Source organism: Henckelia pumila, unplaced genomic scaffold (genome assembly GCF_033568475.1).
Source record: "Henckelia pumila isolate YLH828 unplaced genomic scaffold, ASM3356847v2 CTG_19:::fragment_3, whole genome shotgun sequence".
Taxonomy (NCBI): Eukaryota; Viridiplantae; Streptophyta; class Magnoliopsida; order Lamiales; family Gesneriaceae; genus Henckelia; species Henckelia pumila.
Window position 1 is genome coordinate 1,457,655 of NW_027331777.1, and position 21,064 is coordinate 1,478,718.

General features: G+C 38.7%; 3 protein-coding genes across 6 annotated transcripts; 1 reads left to right on the forward strand and 2 right to left on the reverse strand.

The window, feature by feature from the left end:
- The first annotated feature begins 2,084 nt into the window (after positions 1-2,084).
- Positions 2,085-7,007, forward strand: LOC140870730 (sugar transporter ERD6-like 5). 3 transcript variants are annotated; one of them, XM_073273124.1, is made up of 18 exons: positions 2,085-2,337; positions 2,556-2,618; positions 4,088-4,177; positions 4,279-4,338; positions 4,775-4,840; positions 4,918-4,983; positions 5,062-5,137; positions 5,211-5,275; positions 5,361-5,453; positions 5,553-5,633; positions 5,719-5,803; positions 5,865-5,908; positions 5,983-6,045; positions 6,118-6,177; positions 6,253-6,303; positions 6,406-6,465; positions 6,547-6,661; positions 6,761-7,007. In XM_073273124.1, the coding sequence occupies exons 1-18, from the start codon at positions 2,161-2,163 to the stop codon at positions 6,955-6,957; spliced, it is 1,512 nt and encodes a 503-aa protein (XP_073129225.1). In that variant the 5' UTR covers positions 2,085-2,160; the 3' UTR covers positions 6,958-7,007. The 3 variants fall into 3 exon arrangements, with proteins under 3 accessions (XP_073129225.1, XP_073129227.1, XP_073129226.1); XM_073273126.1 differs by having other exon boundaries at positions 2,198-2,448; XM_073273125.1 differs by having other exon boundaries at positions 2,198-2,364.
- On the reverse strand, positions 6,798-11,814 carry LOC140870731 (peptidyl-prolyl cis-trans isomerase FKBP42). Of its 2 annotated transcripts, none has more exons than XM_073273128.1 (9): positions 11,666-11,808; positions 11,331-11,425; positions 10,582-10,764; positions 9,534-9,623; positions 8,937-9,121; positions 8,715-8,837; positions 8,476-8,628; positions 7,036-7,641; positions 6,798-6,895 (listed from the first exon to the last, which is right to left on the reverse strand). In XM_073273128.1, exons 2-8 carry the CDS (start codon positions 11,365-11,367, stop codon positions 7,315-7,317), a joined length of 1,098 nt encoding a protein of 365 aa, XP_073129229.1. In that variant the 5' UTR covers positions 11,368-11,425; positions 11,666-11,808; the 3' UTR covers positions 6,798-6,895; positions 7,036-7,314. The 2 variants fall into 2 exon arrangements, with proteins under 2 accessions (XP_073129229.1, XP_073129228.1); XM_073273127.1 differs by having other exon boundaries at positions 6,799-6,895; positions 11,331-11,419; positions 11,666-11,814.
- Positions 11,815-14,181: 2,367 nt separating this feature from the next.
- On the reverse strand, positions 14,182-17,886 carry LOC140870750 (uncharacterized). Its single transcript, XM_073273146.1, has 4 exons — positions 17,530-17,886; positions 17,092-17,180; positions 16,158-16,705; positions 14,182-14,465 (listed from the first exon to the last, which is right to left on the reverse strand). Exons 1-4 carry the CDS (start codon positions 17,884-17,886, stop codon positions 14,182-14,184), a joined length of 1,278 nt encoding a protein of 425 aa, XP_073129247.1.
- Between the last annotated feature and the right edge of the window lie 3,178 nt (positions 17,887-21,064).

Genomic DNA, 21,064 nt, shown 5'->3' on the forward strand with positions numbered 1-21,064 from the left:
ATATGTTTCAGAGTTTAATAGGAGACTATTGACTCAAGAACCTCAACTTGAAACCGAAGAAGAAGTGATCAAGATTGAAGTAAATTTGATTGAAGATTGATTGATGTTTGAATGATCAAATTTTTTGTAGGAGTTGTGGTAATTCCTATCCAGATGTGGAACATGACAAACTCGAGAATGAAAGGTATAAGATGACATCGAGAGTCAGGGATTCGATACTCGAGAATGATGATTCTTGAGTTATCCCGAACAAATCACATACTTGTTTAAATACTTGTTCTTGAGGTAGAACTTATGTTATTGTCGATCCATCACAGGTAGTGGATCTTTATTGCTTTTGATATGATTGTATATTGAATTGATTCTATGCCAAGGTTGTGGTTAACCTTATTTTCTAGCCCGGAATGGCTACGATAGATGGATATCCATGTCAAGATCAGTTACGAATTTTGATGGCAATGAAGTGATAAGAATCAATTCTTGAGATAAGCGCGCTATATAAATTGAAGTCTTGATTTGAAGTTTGAGTTGATATATGCGTTATTTTAACTCTATTCTTGAATTGACATGTTTAGAGTTGATATGAAGTTTATTTAACGCATTTATATGTCGATTATACTGAGAATGATTTCTCACCGAAGTTTATCCGGTTGTTGTCTTGTTTTGTATGTGTGCATGACAACAGAGAGGGCAGGAGCTGATCAACGACATTATTGACAGCTGGGAGAGAGAGTCTAGCACGTGAGGACTCGGGTTGTAGATGAAGTCTTGAGATCTAGAAGCATCAAACCTTAGAACTTGTTGGTTTTGAAATGCATGTATGAACTTGAAATAGTTTATGTCGTTTATCGTTATTTAGAGACTTGTTCGATGTAACAAATGCATGTATAGATGCTTGAGATCTTGTTTATGTTTATATGCATGATTTGGATCTTATATATCATGTTTTAGACTTGAGTTGGATGGATTGAAAGGATCAAGTTGTTGACAAAATATCAGTGCAGATTTTTCTGCCCAGGATTCGCCCGAGCGGCAGAAAATTACAGCCCGGGCGCACCCGGGGCTCAGCCTACTGTTTTGGAAAAAAACAGGGGCGCCCGGGCGGCTGTTTTTAACCGCCCGGGCGCACCCCCCCCTTTGGAAAAATAAAATTTGTTTTATCCTTATTCTTTTCTTATTAGATTAATGATGCTTATTCATTAATTGCCCCTTAAGATTTGAGATTAGCAACCCGAGGTCCCCACATTAGGTCCAAGTCAATTTCTAACACTATGCTTAAGCTGGAGCATATTAAAAGAGGATCCATTACAACATCTTGGAGTTTTGCCCAGTTCGGTATGCAATTGAAGGCAGAGGCCGCAACTTGAAATTCTTAGACGATGGAACATATCCAAAAAAATTGGATTTTGTCAATGACCCGAAAGACTCAATGATCAAGTGTACACATGAAAAAATTTGATTTTAAGATGACCAGAAAAACTCACAAACAAACCAAATATATTACAAGCATAGAATAAATTAAAACAACAGTCTTGATAAAAATATTCACTGATCCGGTGCAGAAGAAAAAATCTCGAAAGCCACAAGCCAAGAACAAAACCAAGCTCCGTTACGATCTACAAATAGTATTTACCCATTTCAGAGAGGTTGATGATCTTCAAGTTGCTATATGCTGATTTTGTGCTCTTCGATTTTGTTTTTCTGTGTTGTAGGGTTTGGATTTGGGGCAAATGTAAGGAGAAAATTTTTCAATTTGGGGGATAAATTTTTGCATCGGTTATAATTTGACGATATGGAGGCGTGGACTTTTTTTATTGTGCAAGTAAAAGTAGGATCAAAAGGGGAAAAATATAAAACATTGGGGACTATTTTGGAGGCCCAAAACATGTAGGGACTATTTTTAGATAAGTGATGAACAAGAGGACCAAAATACGCTTTATCCCGTGTTATTTAATTAGTCAATTTGCCTCTTTTAAATTTGTTATAATAATAATAATAATAATAATAATAATAATAATAATAATAATAAATTTCTTTATAAATATGTTGTGAATTCCCCATTCCCGACAAATCAGTATATGACAAGGAATTAACATTCGACGCCATTTCTCCAGTTCGAGCAGTTTCTGTGTGATCCTTGCTGTTGATTCACTCTCCTAAATGGAATCGGATGCCATAGTTGATGAAGCCACCAGTAGCAACAGCGTTCCTTTGCTTCCGAGGATAACTTCAGATGTCCACGGCGGCGCGCGGCGGAGCAGTTCCGCTACCATGACCGGTGCTCTTGTGTTCAGCACCTTCGTCGCCGTCTTGGGCTCCTTCGTTTTTGGTTCTGCTGTATGATTTCACTGAATGCATGACCATGTTCGAAGATAGACTGTTCTTTTTGTTTTCTTGGCACTGGTTTTTCAGGCATAATCCATCAAAGATTGGCTATGACTGTTTAATGTATTTTTAAAAATACCATTTATAGAAACTTGACAGAATTTTGAACTTTTTTTTTTACCTTTGAGAATATTGGATTGAATTGGAATGCTTGTGCCATTAATTTGCAGGTGGGATTTTCATCCCCGGCGCAGTCTGGGATTCTTGAGGATCTTGGTCTATCCTTGGCAGAGGTAAATCAGTTTTGAAGTTTCCTATACATTTGAAAGATATGGACTTTATTTCTATTAAAAAACATTCACTCTATATGTTTTATACTGGAATTCCAGAACCTCAGTAGACAGGTTTGCCCAATTTGTTGATGAAACTAAATTCAGATTGTTCTCTATATAGAAATGAAAGACAGATATTGTGCTGCTACTTGGTGATCAGTCGGTGCTTTGCAAGAGGATGTGCGCCGATTTTTTGTTTTTAGTTGAAACAATAAAAATAAATATGGAAAGAGTGAAAAAGTTAATGCAAATGTTGTAAATGAACCAACAATATGTTTATTGATGAAATATTTTTATATGGAAAAGCGGCTCAGCTTAAGTAGAATCCATGTCGGTAGTGTTTTAAGGTTAAACTAGAAAGCACGGGGTGTAAGAGATAGAAACTGATCAATACCTCACATTTGCATAACATTGGGTCCAGCCAACTTCAGTATTTTCCAAAGGTTAGCTAGAAACAGTACATGAGATAACATTATAAACAGTTTGGCCTTTATTAAGTGTGGTCTCAAACAAGTACAGGGACAGTATGTGGCCTGTCTGTTGCATGGTCCAGGATTGGTGGCTTGTGCTCTTGTAAACATTCAATTTTGCAAATTTAAGTTTTCTCATGCTCTTATCCTGACAAATTAGATCTTATAATAGCTTCGAATTAGCTTTTGGTTTTCTTCCAAAATAATGTCCAATATTGCCCAAAATAATCAGAGTTCCAAAATTTCCAAATTCTGCACGAGTTAATTTTTATCTGCGACATACACGGACCCCGGACATGGTCCGTGCCTAGGTCCGTGTATTTAAATTCCGGCTCGAACAGTTTACGAAGATGCACGGACCCAATTCGAGAAGGTGCCCGGGGTCCGTGCATTATTTTTCTTCAACTCTCATCTTCGAAGGTGCACGGACCCTCTTCCAAAGTATGCACAGGGTCCGTGCATTAAATTTCTCTTCAATCCTCCTGGCCTCTTATGATTTTTCCGTGTCTTCCGGCCGAGTTCCAACGTGGCATTGAAATGTTTGACTTTTTCTTCAATATTCAATTCTTCTAAAATCTTAGTCAAACCTACAAACACAGAAAATGTGACGATTTAAGCGCAAAACTCGGAATAAAAATGTCAAACAAGCACGAATACGACAAAATAAAGTGCCAAATAAGCTATAAGATTGGTGCTTATCAAATACCATTGTTCAAGCAGAATAGTAAGTGGTGTTCTGATTGGCTAAAAAGACTATTCAACATCCGTGAGTATCAATTGGTAAACAAAGTTAATGTAAGACAATATTTCAAACAAGAAAGCATTTAAAACTTGATTCAAATAAGTTCATTTGTGATGATGCTTTGACAGCTATGATTGCTATTCACATTTTTGGCAACTTTTATATCTTTATATGTGGTATATTTTATCCACACCATTCATTTAGATTCTGCTTTTCAGTATTCATTGTTTGGCTCAATATCAACCATTGGAGCAATGGTTGGTGCAGTAGTTAGTGGGAAGGTAGCAGATCTCTTTGGAAGAAGAGGAGTAAGCTCCTTTGTTTCCTTGACGTGCCTGAATATTACAAAATTTCACCTATGGTAAATATTAGTTTCTCCGGCTCATACAAAACTGATGAAATAATACAGGCCATGGGCATCGCAATGTTGTTTAACATTTTTGGATGGCTTGCAATAGTCTTTTCAAAGGTATTTTTGCTCATTCTTTACTGATGTTTTATCCCTGATGAGTTGGAAAGACACAATTTGCATTCTAGTATGCATTTACTGGTGGATGGACTAAGAACTTAATTGGAGTTGGGAAGTGAACGGAGAGGAAATATACATGCAAGAACTTGTGTAAAGGCCAGCATAGTGATCTCAATATGCAAGTGCAAATTTCTTGAGGAGAGTTTATATCATGCTTTTATTCTCATCTGAATGCATACTCATGCGCAATTTCAATTGATTATCCATTTAGGGGCCAGTGTTTGTATGAGAGAAGAAAACAGACATTGCTTCACATTATTTTTTGCAGGTGGTACATCGAAAAGTATGCACGAATACTTGTCTGCGTTTAGGGTCATCTGGTATTTTCTAAGTCTTTCATTGTTGTGCTGAATCGCTGATTACTGCTTCTCAACAGAATGCTTGGTGGCTTGACACTGGAAGGCTGTCAACAGGATTTGGAGTCGGAATTATTTCTTATGTGGTACATACAATTCATACTCCCAAATTCCCTTCCTTGATTTACCCTTTGAAGGTTTTTTAGAGTTTTTATTATGTTAGGTACCTGTATATATAGCGGAAATAACACCGAAGAATCGCCGTGGAGCATTTACAGCAGTGAACCAGGTAAAATGGAAATCTGCTTCATACTTTCAAGTCAAAATTTTTATAGCTGCTTAGGCTAGTGTGCTTCTGATGCCTCAGTTGATGATATGTTTCGGTGCCTCCATAATGTACCTAGTTGGTAATGTCATAACATGGCGTCTCTTGGCTTTGACGGGTACTTTCTTTTCCACATTCGCTTCCTTCAACATATTTTGCAAGCCAATTGAAGTGATCAGAGTGCATGTTAGGAATTATTCCGTGTGTAATACAGCTCGTGGGCCTACTCTTCATTCCAGAGTCTCCCAGATGGCTGGTAAGCTCAGACTGAATATTGTTGAGGTTTGTTAAACTGGAAGATCACGGAATAAGTCTGTTCAGTTGTATTCGAATTTTTCCAGGCTAAGAATGGTCAATGGGATGACAGTGAATCATCTTTGGTGCTCTTGCGCGGGAAGAGAGCTGACATTCTTGAAGAATCTGCTGAAATTAGAGTAGCCTTTTTTACTTGTTAACGCTTGTAGGATGGTTTCTAAGTTTCCCACCTTATTATTTTGCTTTGACACACATACACTGTGTTCATGGGCTCGTAGGACTATACCATAACCTTAGAACAATTCAAGGAATCCAGCATAATGGACTTGTTCCAAAGAAAATATGCTCGCTCACTTGCTGTAAGGTTCCATCTATTTCTTCAATAGGATTGATGATCTGTTTTGTGTGAATTATGCTGCGCAAGTATGTGTTTCATATTCACAGATTGGTGTCGGCCTGATGGTGTTACAACAATTCGGAGGCGTCAATGCAATTGCATATTATGCAAGTTCCATATTTGTGTCAGCTGGTAAGGAACATTTACTCGTAGATGAGTAGGAAGAACAATTCTAATCATTAGCATATTACAGGTTTTTCAGAAAGAGTGGGCACAACAGCTATGGTGTTCATTCAGGTTTCTATGTTATATATTTCGTCTTTGATTGTTGGATTCTATTTTTCCCCATTTTATATACTTCCCTTTTGCAGGTTCCAATGACTGTTTTAGGAGTCCTATTGATGGATAAGTCGGGGAGGCGTCCGCTGCTTTTGGTAACATCATTATATCGCTCCTTACCTTCATGTAGCTTCTATGACCATCTTCTGAAAGGTTTTCTGCTGCAGGTTTCAGCCGCGGGAACGTGCTTGGGTTGTTTCTTGATCGGGTTATCATTCTTGTTACAGGTCATATCTTGTACCAATCTGTTTCGCGCGCCTCGTTGATCTGGATACATGATGTATGTTGTCCTCTAATCGCAGGACCTTAAACTATGGGAATCCAGTCCCTTTCTGTCTCTTGGCGGAGTTTTGGTAATCCATTGTTACTAGTAACTCGAAAATGTGACAATACTTAGAATATCGGCATATCCTATCAGCCTCTGGTGAACAAAAACTTGTTTAACTTTTCATCAGATTTTCACGGGATCTTTCTCTTTAGGCATGGGAGCCATTCCTTGGGTTATAATGTCAGAGGTACAACTCTTACCAGAAATTCATCTCATATACAAATAGTTTAAATCTCACCAATATGTCAACATTTCGTCGATATTTCAGATATTTCCAATAAATGTGAAAGGTGTAGCTGGAAGCCTGGTGGCAGTGGTAAGCTGGGTTGGTTCTTGGATTGTAACACTTTCATTCAACTTTCTTGCGCAGTGGAGCTTTGCAGGTGATACGCCGCCCCTTCTCGTTTTAGTTTTCCGACCAATTCGGTAAATATGATTTTAAACTTTCAACTAACCTGGTGATCCCATTTCGAATTTTCCAGGTACATTCTTCATTTTCTCAGCCATTTGTGGATTTACCATCATCTTCATCATAAAGCTTGTTCCGGAAACGAAGGGACGTACACTGGAAGAAATACAGGCATCCTTGATATCCTTCAGTTTTAGTAAAATAGCCACTACATGTACACAGCAAAGCTCTTTAGAGGTTGCACATGGACAGTGGAGAAATGCTGAATAACTGTTTGAGGCTTTGAAAATTTATTTGCAACAATAAAAATTTAGTTGTGCAAGTGAATTACTAGTTGCTTTGCTATACCACGTCGAGTTTATCATGCTAGAGGACTTCCATGAACCGAGCTCGATTTTCCATCACAAGCAGGCATAAATCAAGCACCAAGAACTGGCAATTTACGTATATTTTTAGAAAAAGGAAATATAGAGGAAAATAGAAGGAACAGATCGTTGTTTGTAACTACAGGAGCTTAACTCTGAGTTGGTCCTGAAACTCAGTAAACAGGAATTATCTGCTGTAGCATCCTTTGTATTCATTCTTAAACAATAGAAAAGTATCTTATGCAAACCTCTAAATCAAACATCAGTCGGCCTTCTGTCTCTCTTTCTTGGTAAGTCGAGAGAACAATGACAGCATCCAATACCAAATCAGAACCAGCCAATTTTTGGATTCTGGTTTCGGATCTGGACGTGGTCCAAATAATCCCTTGTAGAGCTCCTTCTGTTTCTGATAAACAGCTTTGTCATCTTCTGCTAGCAGGCGCAGCTCTTTTGTTATCGCTTTGTCTTCAGGGGAAAATTTTCGGGCCTTCATGAAGTCTTCACGAGCAGCGTGTGTCTGCCCAAGTTCCGCTCTAGCCTTGCCACGTCGAAACAATGCTTTGACATTGTTCTCATCCTCGGCCAACACCTAGCAGCATCATATTTCAAGTATTATTTTTATCATGGTAGTGATAGCAGCACCAAAAAAAAAAAAAAAAAAAAAAAAAAAGAAAACGGAAAGAAGTGCAGAGTAAAGGCAGATAACATTATATTGATCCAGAAATTCAAGTACCAATTTATTTATTTTTTTTAAATGCAGAGTTCGATTTAGCTATAGCAAACACTTGCCACATCATATATCTGACAAAGAAAATATGGAAAAGTGAAAAACTAACTCAGCAGGTATATGGGAAACAAAATATGTTCACATGATCAAGAAGGAAAGAAAAAATCAAGCGATAAAGCTGGTGAATTTTTAGATACAAAACGCAATGTTGAAAGTCACCTCATTTTTCTCCTGTAAACATTATCCAGGATGTTATTAGAACAGCTTGATATGGATAAATCCACATGACAATGGATTTCAAATCCCAGTTAGTTATTTTTCGAGTCAATGGTGAATCCTAATATCGAGTCATTTCAAATCCTTCCATCAAATGTTTCCTCAAATCCAAATCCACCGATTCAAATCCAAATGCAAACTTCAAGTATTTGTCCTTTTCAAATGTTTGGATTGTACTCAATGTTTGGAAAAAATGTAACAGAAACTTGTAATCCGACCAACATTAGGACAAAAAAGGCAATATACTTGTGTTTCCTCCAAAAGAGACAAGATCCTAGCGGCGCATTTCATAGACCAAGGGACTATTTACTTTTGAAGCTGGATAAAGGTTAAACAACATTTGATGATGAGAGAAGTCGAAAGAAAATAAACAGTCAAAACAGTCCTGAGTGGATGAATTTTCAGAAAGTATCTACATACAATACCACATTGGGCAATAGCTTCATCGTAGCGCTTGAGCTTTATGAAGCAGGCTGCCATATTAAGGTGGCAAGGATTTTTTACTGCCAAAGCCATATCGCGGTACTTCCCAAACAACTGGAACATGAAGTCATCTCCCATGTATGCTATGGCCTAAAGCACAAAAAAATACACAAGAAACGTTAACTAAGAAAAAGAAAAAAAAAAAAAAAAGTTGTCAATCGGAGTAATTTTGCAACCATTTCATACTGCTGCATTGCCTCCTCCAATTTATCCTCTTTGAACAACTCATTCCCATCCATCTTTCTTCGATCTGCTGCACCGATTCTCTCTTCTACTGTCATGTCACTGCGAGCTTTTCCCTGTGTAAAGATTTTTCATGGAGAGAGTGAATTTTTGGAAATCAAAAGCAATCCACAGAAACTTTAAGCACGGAGAGAGCATAAGATATAAACACGCACTTCTTTAGTTTCATCGAAACCAATTAATTCAACTTCATAGACAATATCTGCCATTGGTGGAACATTTGGAAAAGAAAAATTTCCTTCTTTTCCATATCCTAGTTCCCAACCGACATTAAGCAATGCACGTTCTCCAGATTTCATGCTAGAAATTCCAATAGCCAACCCAGTCATTTCTTTTTTCTCTGTAGGAAATATCAGAAGACAAATATTACACATTTTGCCATAAACTTATAATCTATCATTTTTCACTATATATTTTCATGGAAGAGTTCAATAAACTCTCATTGACCAAAAATCTATAAGAAAGAAAGATTTATTTTTTAAGTTCCATTGTGACCTTTTCCAATATAAGGATATAATCTTCAGAATTACTGTCATCTCAGCAGTCATCTTCCAATAATTAAGAATATCGGCGAACTCGGGCAGAAAGAGACAGGTTTCTAAACACTAGTAGCACAAATAGATGGCAAAGGATATTTTGTAAGTTGTCACAAAAGGATCCAAACGAGTACATGTCAGATAACTGTAGCTAGCACCTTCTCGAAAAGCAACCCGTTTTAATTTAAATTTTTTGGATAACTCCTTATGCATTACCTTTGCCTACGATAAGCTCGAGGGGCTGCTGTTCATGCCATGTATCCTCAAACTTGTGTTGGGAGCTTTCAGTCCATGCCCTGTAGTGCACTGCCAAATATTTTGAGGTTAGTGTGTGTACCTCTTTCCCATTACAGCAAAGTGAGGAAAATTTCAAACTCGGGAAGCAGATCACCCTAAACTGCCCTTTCGAGAGAAATGAATCAGGTGTGAATTCAAACTATAAATGTAACATTACATCAGCAGCATCTGGATCAAAGAGTTTTTATTTGACACGAAAATTTGAAATTCCTAAACTTTTAGGAAACATCTGAACAAAGGTTACAGCACTTGTAAGTCCGGCAACCATTTTCATGGATAACTCACAGGCACAAGGAAGTTAGATTCGACCCCTGTACAGTTTCATAATTTCCCTTCATAAATGTCCACCCAGTCCTTACAGAAATCAAGGCAAAGATCTATGTACACAAGAAGAGATATAAGATCACGTAAAAAGACCATGATTGGTTAGACTTGAAACTTAGAATTTCCAAACAACAAACAAAATTGTATAAGAAATAAGAATCTGGTTCATATAGAGAACATTATAACATCTAGGAGAATCAGATTGAGACATGGGGTTATTCCTGAAATAATTTAAATACTTGAAACTCTTATCTTCCCACATCTACAGTACCTTTCCCAACAGTAGAAGATTATTGTGTTCCCCTGGTTCACGGCTTGGTATGTATTTCTTTTTCTTTTTCTTTTTCAAACGTCTCGTGAGTATGTTCCAGAATTTTTTAAAATTGTTGCAAATGTTATTCCAGATATAGGTAAAATCTAGTCAGACATGAATTTTGTTACAGTGTCATGGTCATCTCATTCCCCAACTCAATATTTGGCAGTGTCAAGTTCATGGGATGCTAACATGCATGGATGCATAGGAACTTCATCATATAACACCATTTATCTAAATTGAATAGACAAATATGCTAACTCATGGAGAGCATTTAATAACTCATGGAAAGCAATTAAGAGGTCGATAAAATCTTATCATTGGACTTACAGAAGCATGTTGAATATTTTGATGGCTTCTGACCATGGCCTTCCTTTATAATTTGCTTTGTCACTTTCTCATGGAGAACTTCCACAGCAGAACTAACCTTTGGGGGGCCACTGTCATCTTGAGAAAGTTCTCCATGCACAACTGAGGCACCTTCAGCAACAATTTCATCATCACCATCTTGATCTGCAAATGATGCATTTTTTTTCAACAAGCATAAACATTTTATAAATGATCCGCAAACAGAAAATACTTCATGCTAGAGAAAAACTACCCTCATGATTCAAGTGCTGTAAGGGGTCACTCTAGGAGTAAAGTTAACAAGAATACATATTATCAAAGCATAGGCTCAACTATATGACTCCCAAAAATCAAACACCTTAGAAAGATCAGTCAAACTACACCACATGAATTCAAATTTTCCAGCTATTTTCAGGGACTTTTAAAGACTTGAAACGTTTTCCTTTGGGGCAGCAGAGAAGCATGCCCCAGCCCTGCTCAGTTGGTCAACCAGAGCTATTTATGGATTATGGGAACCTCTTCAACACATGGTCATACAAATATATATATATAGTAATTGTCAAACTTTTAACTCGTGCACCTCATACAATTCTTGCAAAATGACACCCCATCGCTTCACCACAAGATTGGTGACATCCCATAGAAGTATTGACACAAGTACTCAAATTTTCAAAAACACCACATTTTCTAAACCAAACTTGAGATGAAAAACGCCAGAACATGGTAACTACCTGGCGACGGAATGTGCTGCTGCTCCAATTCCACCATAATTTATATCTTAAAAAGAGATTACCGATATCTGCTGTCTACTCCTTTCAATCTGCAACTTTTACAATGCAATATATCCAATAAAAACAAAGCAGCATAATGACTAAAGTCAGATCCTATGATACTGAATAATAGTCAGTGCAGTCAAAATAGCCAGTAGATCAACGAATCACAAATAACAGAAATGAATCAACGGATCAAACTTCACTCCTCTGGTCCAGCAGTTAAACAAAGCGAAAAATGGTGTTCAATTCAGAAAACCCTAGATAAATAGGGCAACAGTAGCACGCAAGATTACCGTAATAAGCTCAATCTCCTGCAGATAAACGCAATGCCGGCTCCTTTTTCGCCTATGAGAGCGTGAAAGTGCGTGTGTTTGTCTTTGTATTGATCGAAGAAGATTCTGGAGAGAGAGTGGACTTCCTTTTGACTGACAGGCTTAGAGGTTCCTGTAGCTCACCAGACCATGAAGACCCATTTTTTCTGAGTCAGAGGACCATTGGCTCATGCGGAAGGTCAATCGAGGGATGTGCACTAATCCAATCCCTATAGCATACACACAATATTTCAGCAGGAAATATGCTCCACACGAGGATCAAACCCGCATGCTCCACACGAGGATCGAACCTGCAACGCTAGAGAATTTCTTCCCATTTTAATACAAATAAATAGGAGATAGATAAAGTTAGATAGATAGTCCCAAGATTTCGTACTCGTCTCCACCCATTCCAATCTAAAAATTGGACCCCTTCTAATATAATAATAGGCATACTGTAATTCATACAATTATATATTCATAATGTTTTCAATGTTGGCAGTGCTAAGTCGTGTCACACCTAAATTACCCAACTCAAATCAGATAAATAAAATATGCAGTAGTGTGAGTAGGGATCGTTCCCACGAGGAAAGGAAAATTTAGTGGGTCTCAAATAAAATAAAGAGGATTTTGAGTTTGAAATTAACTACTAAAAAGTAACAGCAATTAAAAATAAATATTATCAGTATCATGCAATATTAAATTATAACACGGAAATCAATGAGAAATAAGTCTTGATATCGATCGACTACACCCTTGAATTTATTCATTCGATCATCGATTACCTAGAAATAATTAATCTTCTCAAATATTCATCATTGAAAATCAAATTTTTGTTTCACCTTAATCTTAGTTAATTAGACACAAGCGTTCTAAGTTAACCCTTACCAATGAATTAACTCAATACAAGCGATTAGATTTAAATCCACGATAGCATGCAAACTAGTGAAACTGACGAATCTAGACAATACATACACAAGTGGATGTATTTAGCCTAGTCAATTGTTGTTCCTACAATTTAATAAATTCACAAGCGGAAAATATCAATCATAGTTGCTTCGCAAATTAGTTGATTCAAATAATTACGGATTTGAATTCTAATTTAGCAGTAGATTGTATAGTGAAATCCTAGGGTGATCAATCCAAAAATCTCACATACAAGCATGAAATAAATCAGAACAACTTTTGATACTCAATAATAATTAAACACTGAAAATCAAAATCTCATGAATAAACAAAATAAGGGGCTTGTCTTCCTCAACCAAGTTCTAAAGTCTAGCCACAACGATTCATAAAAAAAGAAAGAAAAATCAAAAGAAAAGAAGAAATCTTAAGAGAAGATAGAACAAAACCTAGCCGCCAAGGAAAACTTGGTCTCTAAGCTTCAAAAGTCTGATAATAATCCTAACAAAACAGAAAATAAGCCCTAATAAAATGCTAGAGTCCAAAATAAAAGAGTTTCCAAAAATAAAAATTCAGTGTAATGCTTCACAATCAAGAACCCTCCTCTCAACAATCCATCAACACAACACAACTCTCTTGAGATAAGATTACGTACCGTCGGATTTTGCACCCGATATTTTTAAAAGTCCCAATAATTACCCGCATACTTATCTATAACTAGATAGGATTCGAATTTAAATCCTCTCGTCTATATCCCGGATGGAACTACAATCTCATGGAATTCGCAAACTTAGATATGAAATAGTGAATAGAATTTCATTCACATTCCAAGCCCGGATGGAATTGTTAATTTAAAATTTTTCAAATCTTAACCCCATGTTATCCGCATACTTAGCCACAAACAAGATGATTAGGATTTCAATCATCTTGCTCACAACCCGGATGGAGTTAATATTTCACCAATGCTTTATAAAAAAAATTCAAAAAGATCGCCCAAGAGCGTATATGCCATATCAAAGAAATCATCGAGATTCAAGCAACTATCACGTTCCGCAAACACCTATTATCGTGCAATGGTCCAACATACATCCACAAAATCTAATACATCACTACACTTCACCGGTTAAACATGCGTTCTTGAAATATTCAACAATCAATTTACGGTTTCTCATATCTAATCAAGAGTAAAAAATTTCACCAAAAATCCAATGTTTTCACTTCATCGTCATAGGCTAACAAATTCATCCTCAACTCATGCATTCGAACAAACATGAACAACGACACAACAATTCACAAACTAAATGCAACTACGCAACAAAAACAAATGCAATGTTATGAATGCACCCCCCACACACACACATACTTAAATGAAGCATTTCCCTCAATGCTGCAAAATACAAAACACAAACAAACAACAAAATGACAATGCAATGCAAAATGCAAAACGAAACTATCCTGGTTCACTAGTTGGCGCCATCCTCCTCTTCAGCCTCAGGAGGGGGAACAGGAGTAGCATACTGAAATGGGAAAGGTGGCGGGTATGGTAGAGCAGCAGGGATAGCGGCCGAATCAAGGTCAAGATGCAAGGAGATATTTCAAAGGAGAGCATCCACAGCTTGAGAGTTATGAGCCGCCACAATATTGAACTCATTTTGGTGATGAGCAAAGGCGGTGAGCTCGCGGATGGAATCGGCCTGAGAGCGACGATAAGGCGGAGGCGGCCTTTGAGGTTCCTGACGAAGAACAAATTGGTCGTCCTGCACAAAGTACTTGACTCGGTAGACTCTCTTGGCCTCAATTGCAGCGGCGTCCACAGGCTGCATGAGTTGCAACCATTCTTCGTCAGAATGAGTGGGAACCCCAGCGCGGACACACAGCTCTGTAATAATCATCGGGAAGTAAAGACCCAAGGCGGTGGAAGTAATCGACCGGCGTATCTCGTTGTGAATCACACGTCCCACATTTATCGGTCAACCCATATCGAGAGCATAAAGAAGTAAGGCACGCTCAAGATTAACTTCACTGGTGTGCAATATCGGCATCAGACGCCGAGTCAAGAAGGTATACCTGGTGGCTGAAACCAAGTGCAAATAACGTTCTTTAAAATTCAGTGAAGAAACAAGATCAACCCACGAAGCTCCAGGGTAGGCTAGTTGGCCAATTACCTCATCCAAATCCGGGTCGATTTTGAGGCTTTGATATAGTGAATCATCGACATCCGGTGTCTCAAGCAACGAATTCAACTCATTGAGCTCAAATTAAATCAATTTTCCTCTAACAAAGGCTACTATCCGTCCTCTCCGCAGCATTTGCGTAGAATTCATGCACAATCGGTACGACAACGGGTTGAGGTTGTTTACAAAATACTGCCCAACCACATTCTTGAATGAAACGAAACACCTCACTATCACCAAAATCTAATTCAAAGCCACGCTCAGGAATAGGAGAGCGGTTTACCTTTGCGAGATCATATCGATCACAAGCCGCTTGATTGACAAATTTTTTGGCAAGGTTATGGGAGGAACGGGCTGCTGCTATGCCTTGAGAAGAGGATTCACCGGTGACTCGAACACGCTTCGGTCCCATGAGTAATCAAAAGTAGAGAACAGATATCAGACGAACTATAAGTGATTCGAGAACACAATAGCCGGCAAGAACAGGGTCGGTGCGGCGGCATAGTAAATAGGATGACCGGAGCGGAAGTATTATGGATGTGTACGGAGTGAGAGAAGGTCGGAGATGATGTGGCAGGCTGCGGTGGCGAGCTTCAAAAACACGGCGTGACAGAGTCGAGGTGGAGGTGTGTGGCGGCGGAAGAATCAGGTGCGTCGGTCGATATGGCTGTGCGGCTGGAAAAGATGAACGGAAGTGATGACCGAAGTGTAGTGGTGTGGCCGCCGATGGATTTCCTGTGATTGAAGATGAAAATTGGGTAAGAAATTGAGAGGGTAAGGATTTGGGGGTTAGGGATTTAGATAGAATAGAGAGGAGAGAATGAGAGAGGGGAGAGGGGAATCACGATTATATTCGCGATATAAGGGTCTCGCTCGATCGGTAAAGATTGACCGATCGAGCGAGACAAAAATACCAGCCATTCTGCCTTTCCAGAGGAGTGCTCGCTCGATCGGTAGAAGTATACGGATCGAGCGAGCCAAAATTGCAAACCTTCTGCCTTACCAAATAAACGCTCGCTCGATCGACAAAGATTAACCGATCGAGCAAGCCATAAAAATCAAAAAATATTTTTGTATTTTTCTATTTTCCTAAAAACAAAATAAAAACAAGGAAAAGGAAAAGAAAAACACTGGGTTGTCTCTCAGTCAGCACTAAATTAACAGTCAGTCTATAGATCGACTGCATGCTGCGATTTATTCGATATCTGGCGGAGCATCAAGTGTTAGATCATGCTCATTCTCTCCGTCATTTTCTTGGACCCCTTCATGATAATGTTTCAATTGCTGTCCATTGACCTTAAATATTTTCGAGGTCTCCAAGCTCTATATCTCTGCTGCACCATGAGGAAATACATTAGTAATAACAAATGGGCCAATCCATCTAGAATGCAACTTACCTGTGAATAATCGAAGTCGTGAGTGATAGAGAAGAACTTTTTGACCGACTTTGAACTTCCTTCTTGAAATCATCTTGTCATGGAACGCCTTTGTCTTTTCCTTGTAGATCTTGGAGCTGGCGTATGCATCATTGTGTATCTCTTCTAATTCTTGCAACTGCAACTTCCGATGCTCGCCACTCTCATCCATCTGCATGTTAAAGTTCTTGATAGCCCAATAAGCTATGTGCTCCAATTCCACTGGTAAATGGCATGGTTTCCCAAAAATCAGACGATATTGGAACATTCCAATTGGCGTCTTGAACGCGGTTCTGTAGGCCCATAAAGCATTATCCAAGCGCAAGCTCCAGTCGTTCCTTGTAGGATTCATTGTTTTTTCTAGAATAGATTTGATCTCTCGATTCGAAACTTCAGCTTGGCCATTGGATTGTGGATGATATGCAGTGGATATCTTGTGTGTCACATGATATTTCTTCAGCAAACTCGCCATAGTTCGGTTGCAAAAATGTGTTCCTCTATCACTAATAATGGCTCTTGAAATCCCAAACCTAGAGAAAATATTATGCTTGATAAACTCTGCAACCACTTTATAATCGTAAGTACGGGTGGCCTTAGCTTCCACCCATTTCGATACATAATCGACAACAAGCAATATATATATATAAATCCAAATGAGTTGGGAAAAGGTCCCATGAATTCGATGCCCCACACATAAAAAATTTCACAAACTAAAATAGGTTGTTGAGGCATCTCCTTGCGCTGGGATATATTACCTGTCTTTTGGAATTGAGTGCACGGCTTACAGAAATCGTAAGCGTCTCGAAACATGGATGGCCAGAAAAAATCCACAGTTTAACACCTTCCTCGATGTTATTTTCGCCCCAAAGTGTCCACCACAAGCATATGAGTGACAAAATGTGAGAATAGGGATTACCTCGCTTGCAGGGACATATCTTCGTTTCCATAAGTATGGGTCATCCCACACAAACTACTTAGAATCGCTTCGAATCTTATCTCTCTGCGCTTTGGAAAATTCAGAGGAAAACCCATTAGTAACTAAATAATTCACAATATGCGCATACCATGGTAATACTGTGCTCGCTGAAAACAGTTGTTCATCAGGAAATTATTCGCGCAAGCTCAGGTCCTCATCAATATGAACCAGATGGCTCAAATGGTCAGCTACTCAATTTTCTGTCTCTCTTTTATACTTGATTTCCACAACAAATTCTCTCAAGAGTAGTATCCATCTTATCAATCTTGGCTTTGCCTCCTTCTTTGCCATCAGAAAACGAAGAGATGCATGATCAGAATAAACAACAACTTTAGCACCAAGTAAATAAGAACGAAATTTTTCTAAAGCAAAAACTACAGCCAAGAGCTCCTTTTCTGTGGTAGAATAATTCTGTTGGGCATCGTTCAGAATACGCGAGGCGTAATAGATAGCATGTGATGCTTTCCCAACTTTCTGTCCCAACACCGCTCCTACAACATAGTCGCTGGCATCACACATGATCTCAAATGGTTTGCTCCAGTCCGGTGGTTGGATGATTGGTGCCGAAGTCAATGAGTCTTTAAGTTTGTCAAAAGATTCTTTGCACGACTCATCAAATTCAAACGACACATCATTCTGCAACAGTTTGCACATAGGGAATGCGATCTTGGCAAAGTCCTCAATGTATCTCCTGTAAAAACCTGCATGACCAAGAAAAGAACGCACTTCACACATACTTGCGGGGTAAGGTAGATACTGAATAATGTTAAGGGTGAGGCCCATATTAAAATCCCACATCGAAAGATTATCAAAACTGAATGAGAAGACCTTCTATAAATAGAGCTCCCTTATTTCAGTTATTGTATCCCATTCCTCTCTTTTGTATTGACATTAGAGAAGAAAATAAAGAGAGAAAAAAAAGAGTTGTTTTTTTTTTGTGATATCTTGTGTGAGTTAGAGAAATATTTTCTCGGTAATATTTGAGGCTTGGGTGTGGAGAGATATAGTGTTTTGTACACTTTTAATATTTTTTCGGTAATAAAGATTTGCAGCAGCTCCGTGGACGTAGCCTATATTGGGTGAACCACGTAAATCTTTGATGTTTTTATTGATTATTTTATTCCACAATTTCTATTATCTCATGTTCGCTTCGGTATAATCCATAACAACTGGTATCAGAGCTGTTACGGTGTTCGGGAGCCTTGGTGAAAAATTTCTTAAAATTCTGAGTATGCTCTGTGGTTACAAATTTGTCTGATTTTCCACATCAGAAAATATTTTTTGAAATTTTATTAAGGCAGGAGAAGGGATGATCGGAAATGACAGATCGGAACCTGGAATCAATAAGTTCGACGGTACAGATTTCACGTTCTGGCGGTTGCAGATTAAAGATTATTTGTATAGCAAGAAGCTACATCAACCTCTATCCTGGGTGAAGCCAGAAAAGATGGAGGATGATGAGTGGGAGCTCCTTGATCGACAGGTGTTAGGTCAATGCGATTGACCCCCTAACAAAGAACGTGGCACACAACGTGGCGGAGGCAAAAACCACGGAGGATATGATGTCCATTTTTTCGGACATGTACGAGAAGCCATCAGCAAACAATAAAGTGTTCCTCATGAAAAAGTTATTCAACTTGAAGCTGGAGGAAGGTGCTTCGGTGGCGGCACACATCAATGAATTCAACACAATTCTTTCCCAGCTAACATCGATGGAAATCAAGTTTGATGATGAGATCCGTGCACTTATTTTTTTGGCGTCTTTACCAAATGTTTGGGAGCCGATACGGGCAGCGATTAGCAATTCTGCTGGAAAAGAAAAGTTACAATTCAATGATGTCAGAGATCGAATCCTTGGTGAAGAAGTTCGTAGGATGGATTCGGGAGAAGCAACATCATCGAGATCTGCCCTAAATCTCGAAAACAGAAGTAGGGGCAGGAGTAGCGAAAAAGGTTCTAACCGATGGCGTGGCAGATCCAAATCAAGAAGTGGAAAAGATAAAAATACATTCAAAAAGAAATTAAAGTGCTGGAGCTGTGGTGAAACTGGTCACATGAAAAAGGACTGCAAATCACCCAATAATAATGCAAATGTTGTTACTGAGAATGTACATGATGCCTTAGTACTATCCATGGAAAGCCCGGTTGATTCTTAGGTTATGGATTCGGGAGCTTCGTTTCATACCATTGGCGATCGTGAGCTATTCAGTAATTACACTGTTGGTAATTACGGAAAAGTTTTCCTGGCTGATGGAAAATCTTTGAAAATAGCTAGTATGGGTGATGTCAGTTTGAAAATGTCAAACGGGTCTATCTGGAAGCTCAACAAAGTGAGGCATGTACCAAAGTTGACCCGAAATCTGATCTCAGTGGGACAACTTGATGACGAAGGCCATAAAGTGACCTTTGGTGATGGCTCTTGGAAAGTGAGCAAAGGAGCCATGATTGTTGCTCAAGGAACGAAAACTGGAACTCTTTATATGACTTCCAGTTGCAGAGACATGTTAGCAGCTATGGATGCTGGAGCCAACTCAAGTATATGGCATTGTAGACTTGGACATATGAGTGAGAAGGGAATGAAGATGCTGATATCAAAAGGTAAGCTGCCGGAGTTAAAAACTGTCGAACACAAACTATGTGAAAGTTGTGTTCTTGGAAAATAGAAAAGGGTGAGTTTTTCGAAAGGCGGTAGAGAACCAAAAGCAGCAAAGTTGGAGTTGATTCATACTGATGTATGGGGACCATCTCCTGTGACATCCCTTGGCGGCTCACGATATTATGTCACATTTATCGATGATTCGAGCAGGAAGGTTTGGGTTTATTTTTTGAAAAATAAATCTGATGTTTACGAAACCTTTAAGAGGTGGAAAGTCATGGTGGAAAATGAGACCAACTTGAAGGTGAAGTGTTTACGGTCTGATAACGGAGGAGAATATGAAGATTTTGAGTTCAAGAAGTATTGTGCACAAAACGGGATCAAGATGGAGAAAACCATTCCTGGTACACCTCAACAGAATGGTGTGGCTGAAAGAATGAATAGAACCCTGAATGAACGTGCCAGGAGCATGAGATTGCACGCTGGACTGCCGAAATCATTCTGGGCTGATGCAGTTAACACTGCAGCATATCTGATCAACAGAGGACCTTCGGTACCACTTGATTGCAGAATACCAGAGGAGGTTTGAAGCGGCAAAGGAGTAAACCTTTCGTTCTTGAAAGTGTTTGGTTGTCTCTCATATGTTCAAATCGATTCAGCCAGCAGAACGAAACTTGATCCGAAATCAAAGAAATGTTTCTTTATTTGTTATGGAGATAATGAGTTTGGTTATCGGTTCTGGGATGACCAAAATCGAAAGATCATTCGGAGCAGAGATGTCATTTTCAATGAGCAAGTTTTGTACAAGGACAAATCAGACATTCCAGCTGGAGATAAATTTCCTGAAGTTAAGAAGACAAATGAAGTGCCATTGATAGATATTCCTATGAATGAGTCGGAGGATAGTTACCAGGAAGAAGAAACTGCACAAGAAGCCGATCCACAAATTCCGGTGATTGAACTGAGGAGATCTTCGAGAACAATAAGACCACTTGATAAATACTCCCCTGCACTTTACTATATTTTGCTGACCGATAAAGGTGAATCGGAAACCTTAGAAAAAGCGATGCAAAATGATGATTCAATCAAGTGGGAGTTAGCCATGAAAGACGAGATGGATTCACTGTCATCCAATCAGACTTGGGAGTTAACAGAACTTTTGGAAGACAAAAAGGCATTACACAACAAGTGGGTGTACCGGATCAAAGAAGAAGTTGACGGTAGCAAGCGGTACTAGGCGAGACTTGTTGTAAAAGGTTTTCAACAGCGGAAAGGCGTTGATTATACCGAGATTTTCTCTCCAGTTGTGAAGTTAAC

Bases quoted from the DNA above. Each gene is read 5' to 3' on its own strand.
- LOC140870730 (XM_073273124.1), top strand. From the start codon at position 2,161: ATGGAATCGGATGCCATAGTTGATGAAGCCACCAGTAGCAACAGCGTT. The intron at 4,178-4,278 runs GTAAGCTCCTTT...GAAATAATACAG, and splicing joins ATCTCTTTGGAAGAAGAGGA to GCCATGGGCATCGCAATGTT. The intron at 5,276-5,360 runs GTAAGCTCAGAC...GAATTTTTCCAG, and splicing joins CAGAGTCTCCCAGATGGCTG to GCTAAGAATGGTCAATGGGA.
- LOC140870731 (XM_073273128.1), bottom strand. From the start codon at position 11,367: ATGGTGGAATTGGAGCAGCAGCACATTCCGTCGCCAG. The intron at 10,765-11,330 runs GTAGTTACCATG...CATCATTTGCAG, and splicing joins GCAGCACATTCCGTCGCCAG to ATCAAGATGGTGATGATGAA. The intron at 7,642-8,475 runs GTATGTAGATAC...TGATGCTGCTAG, and splicing joins CTATTGCCCAATGTGGTATT to GTGTTGGCCGAGGATGAGAA.
- LOC140870750 (XM_073273146.1), bottom strand. From the start codon at position 17,886: ATGTGTGAAGTGCGTTCTTTTCTTGGTCATGCAGGTTTTTACAGGAGA. The intron at 16,706-17,091 runs GTAATCCCTATT...TATTTTCTCTAG, and splicing joins GATATGTCCCTGCAAGCGAG to GTTTGGGATTTCAAGAGCCA. The intron at 14,466-16,157 runs GTAAGTTGCATT...TGATTATTACAG, and splicing joins ACGACTTCGATTATTCACAG to AGCTGTGTGTCCGCGCTGGG.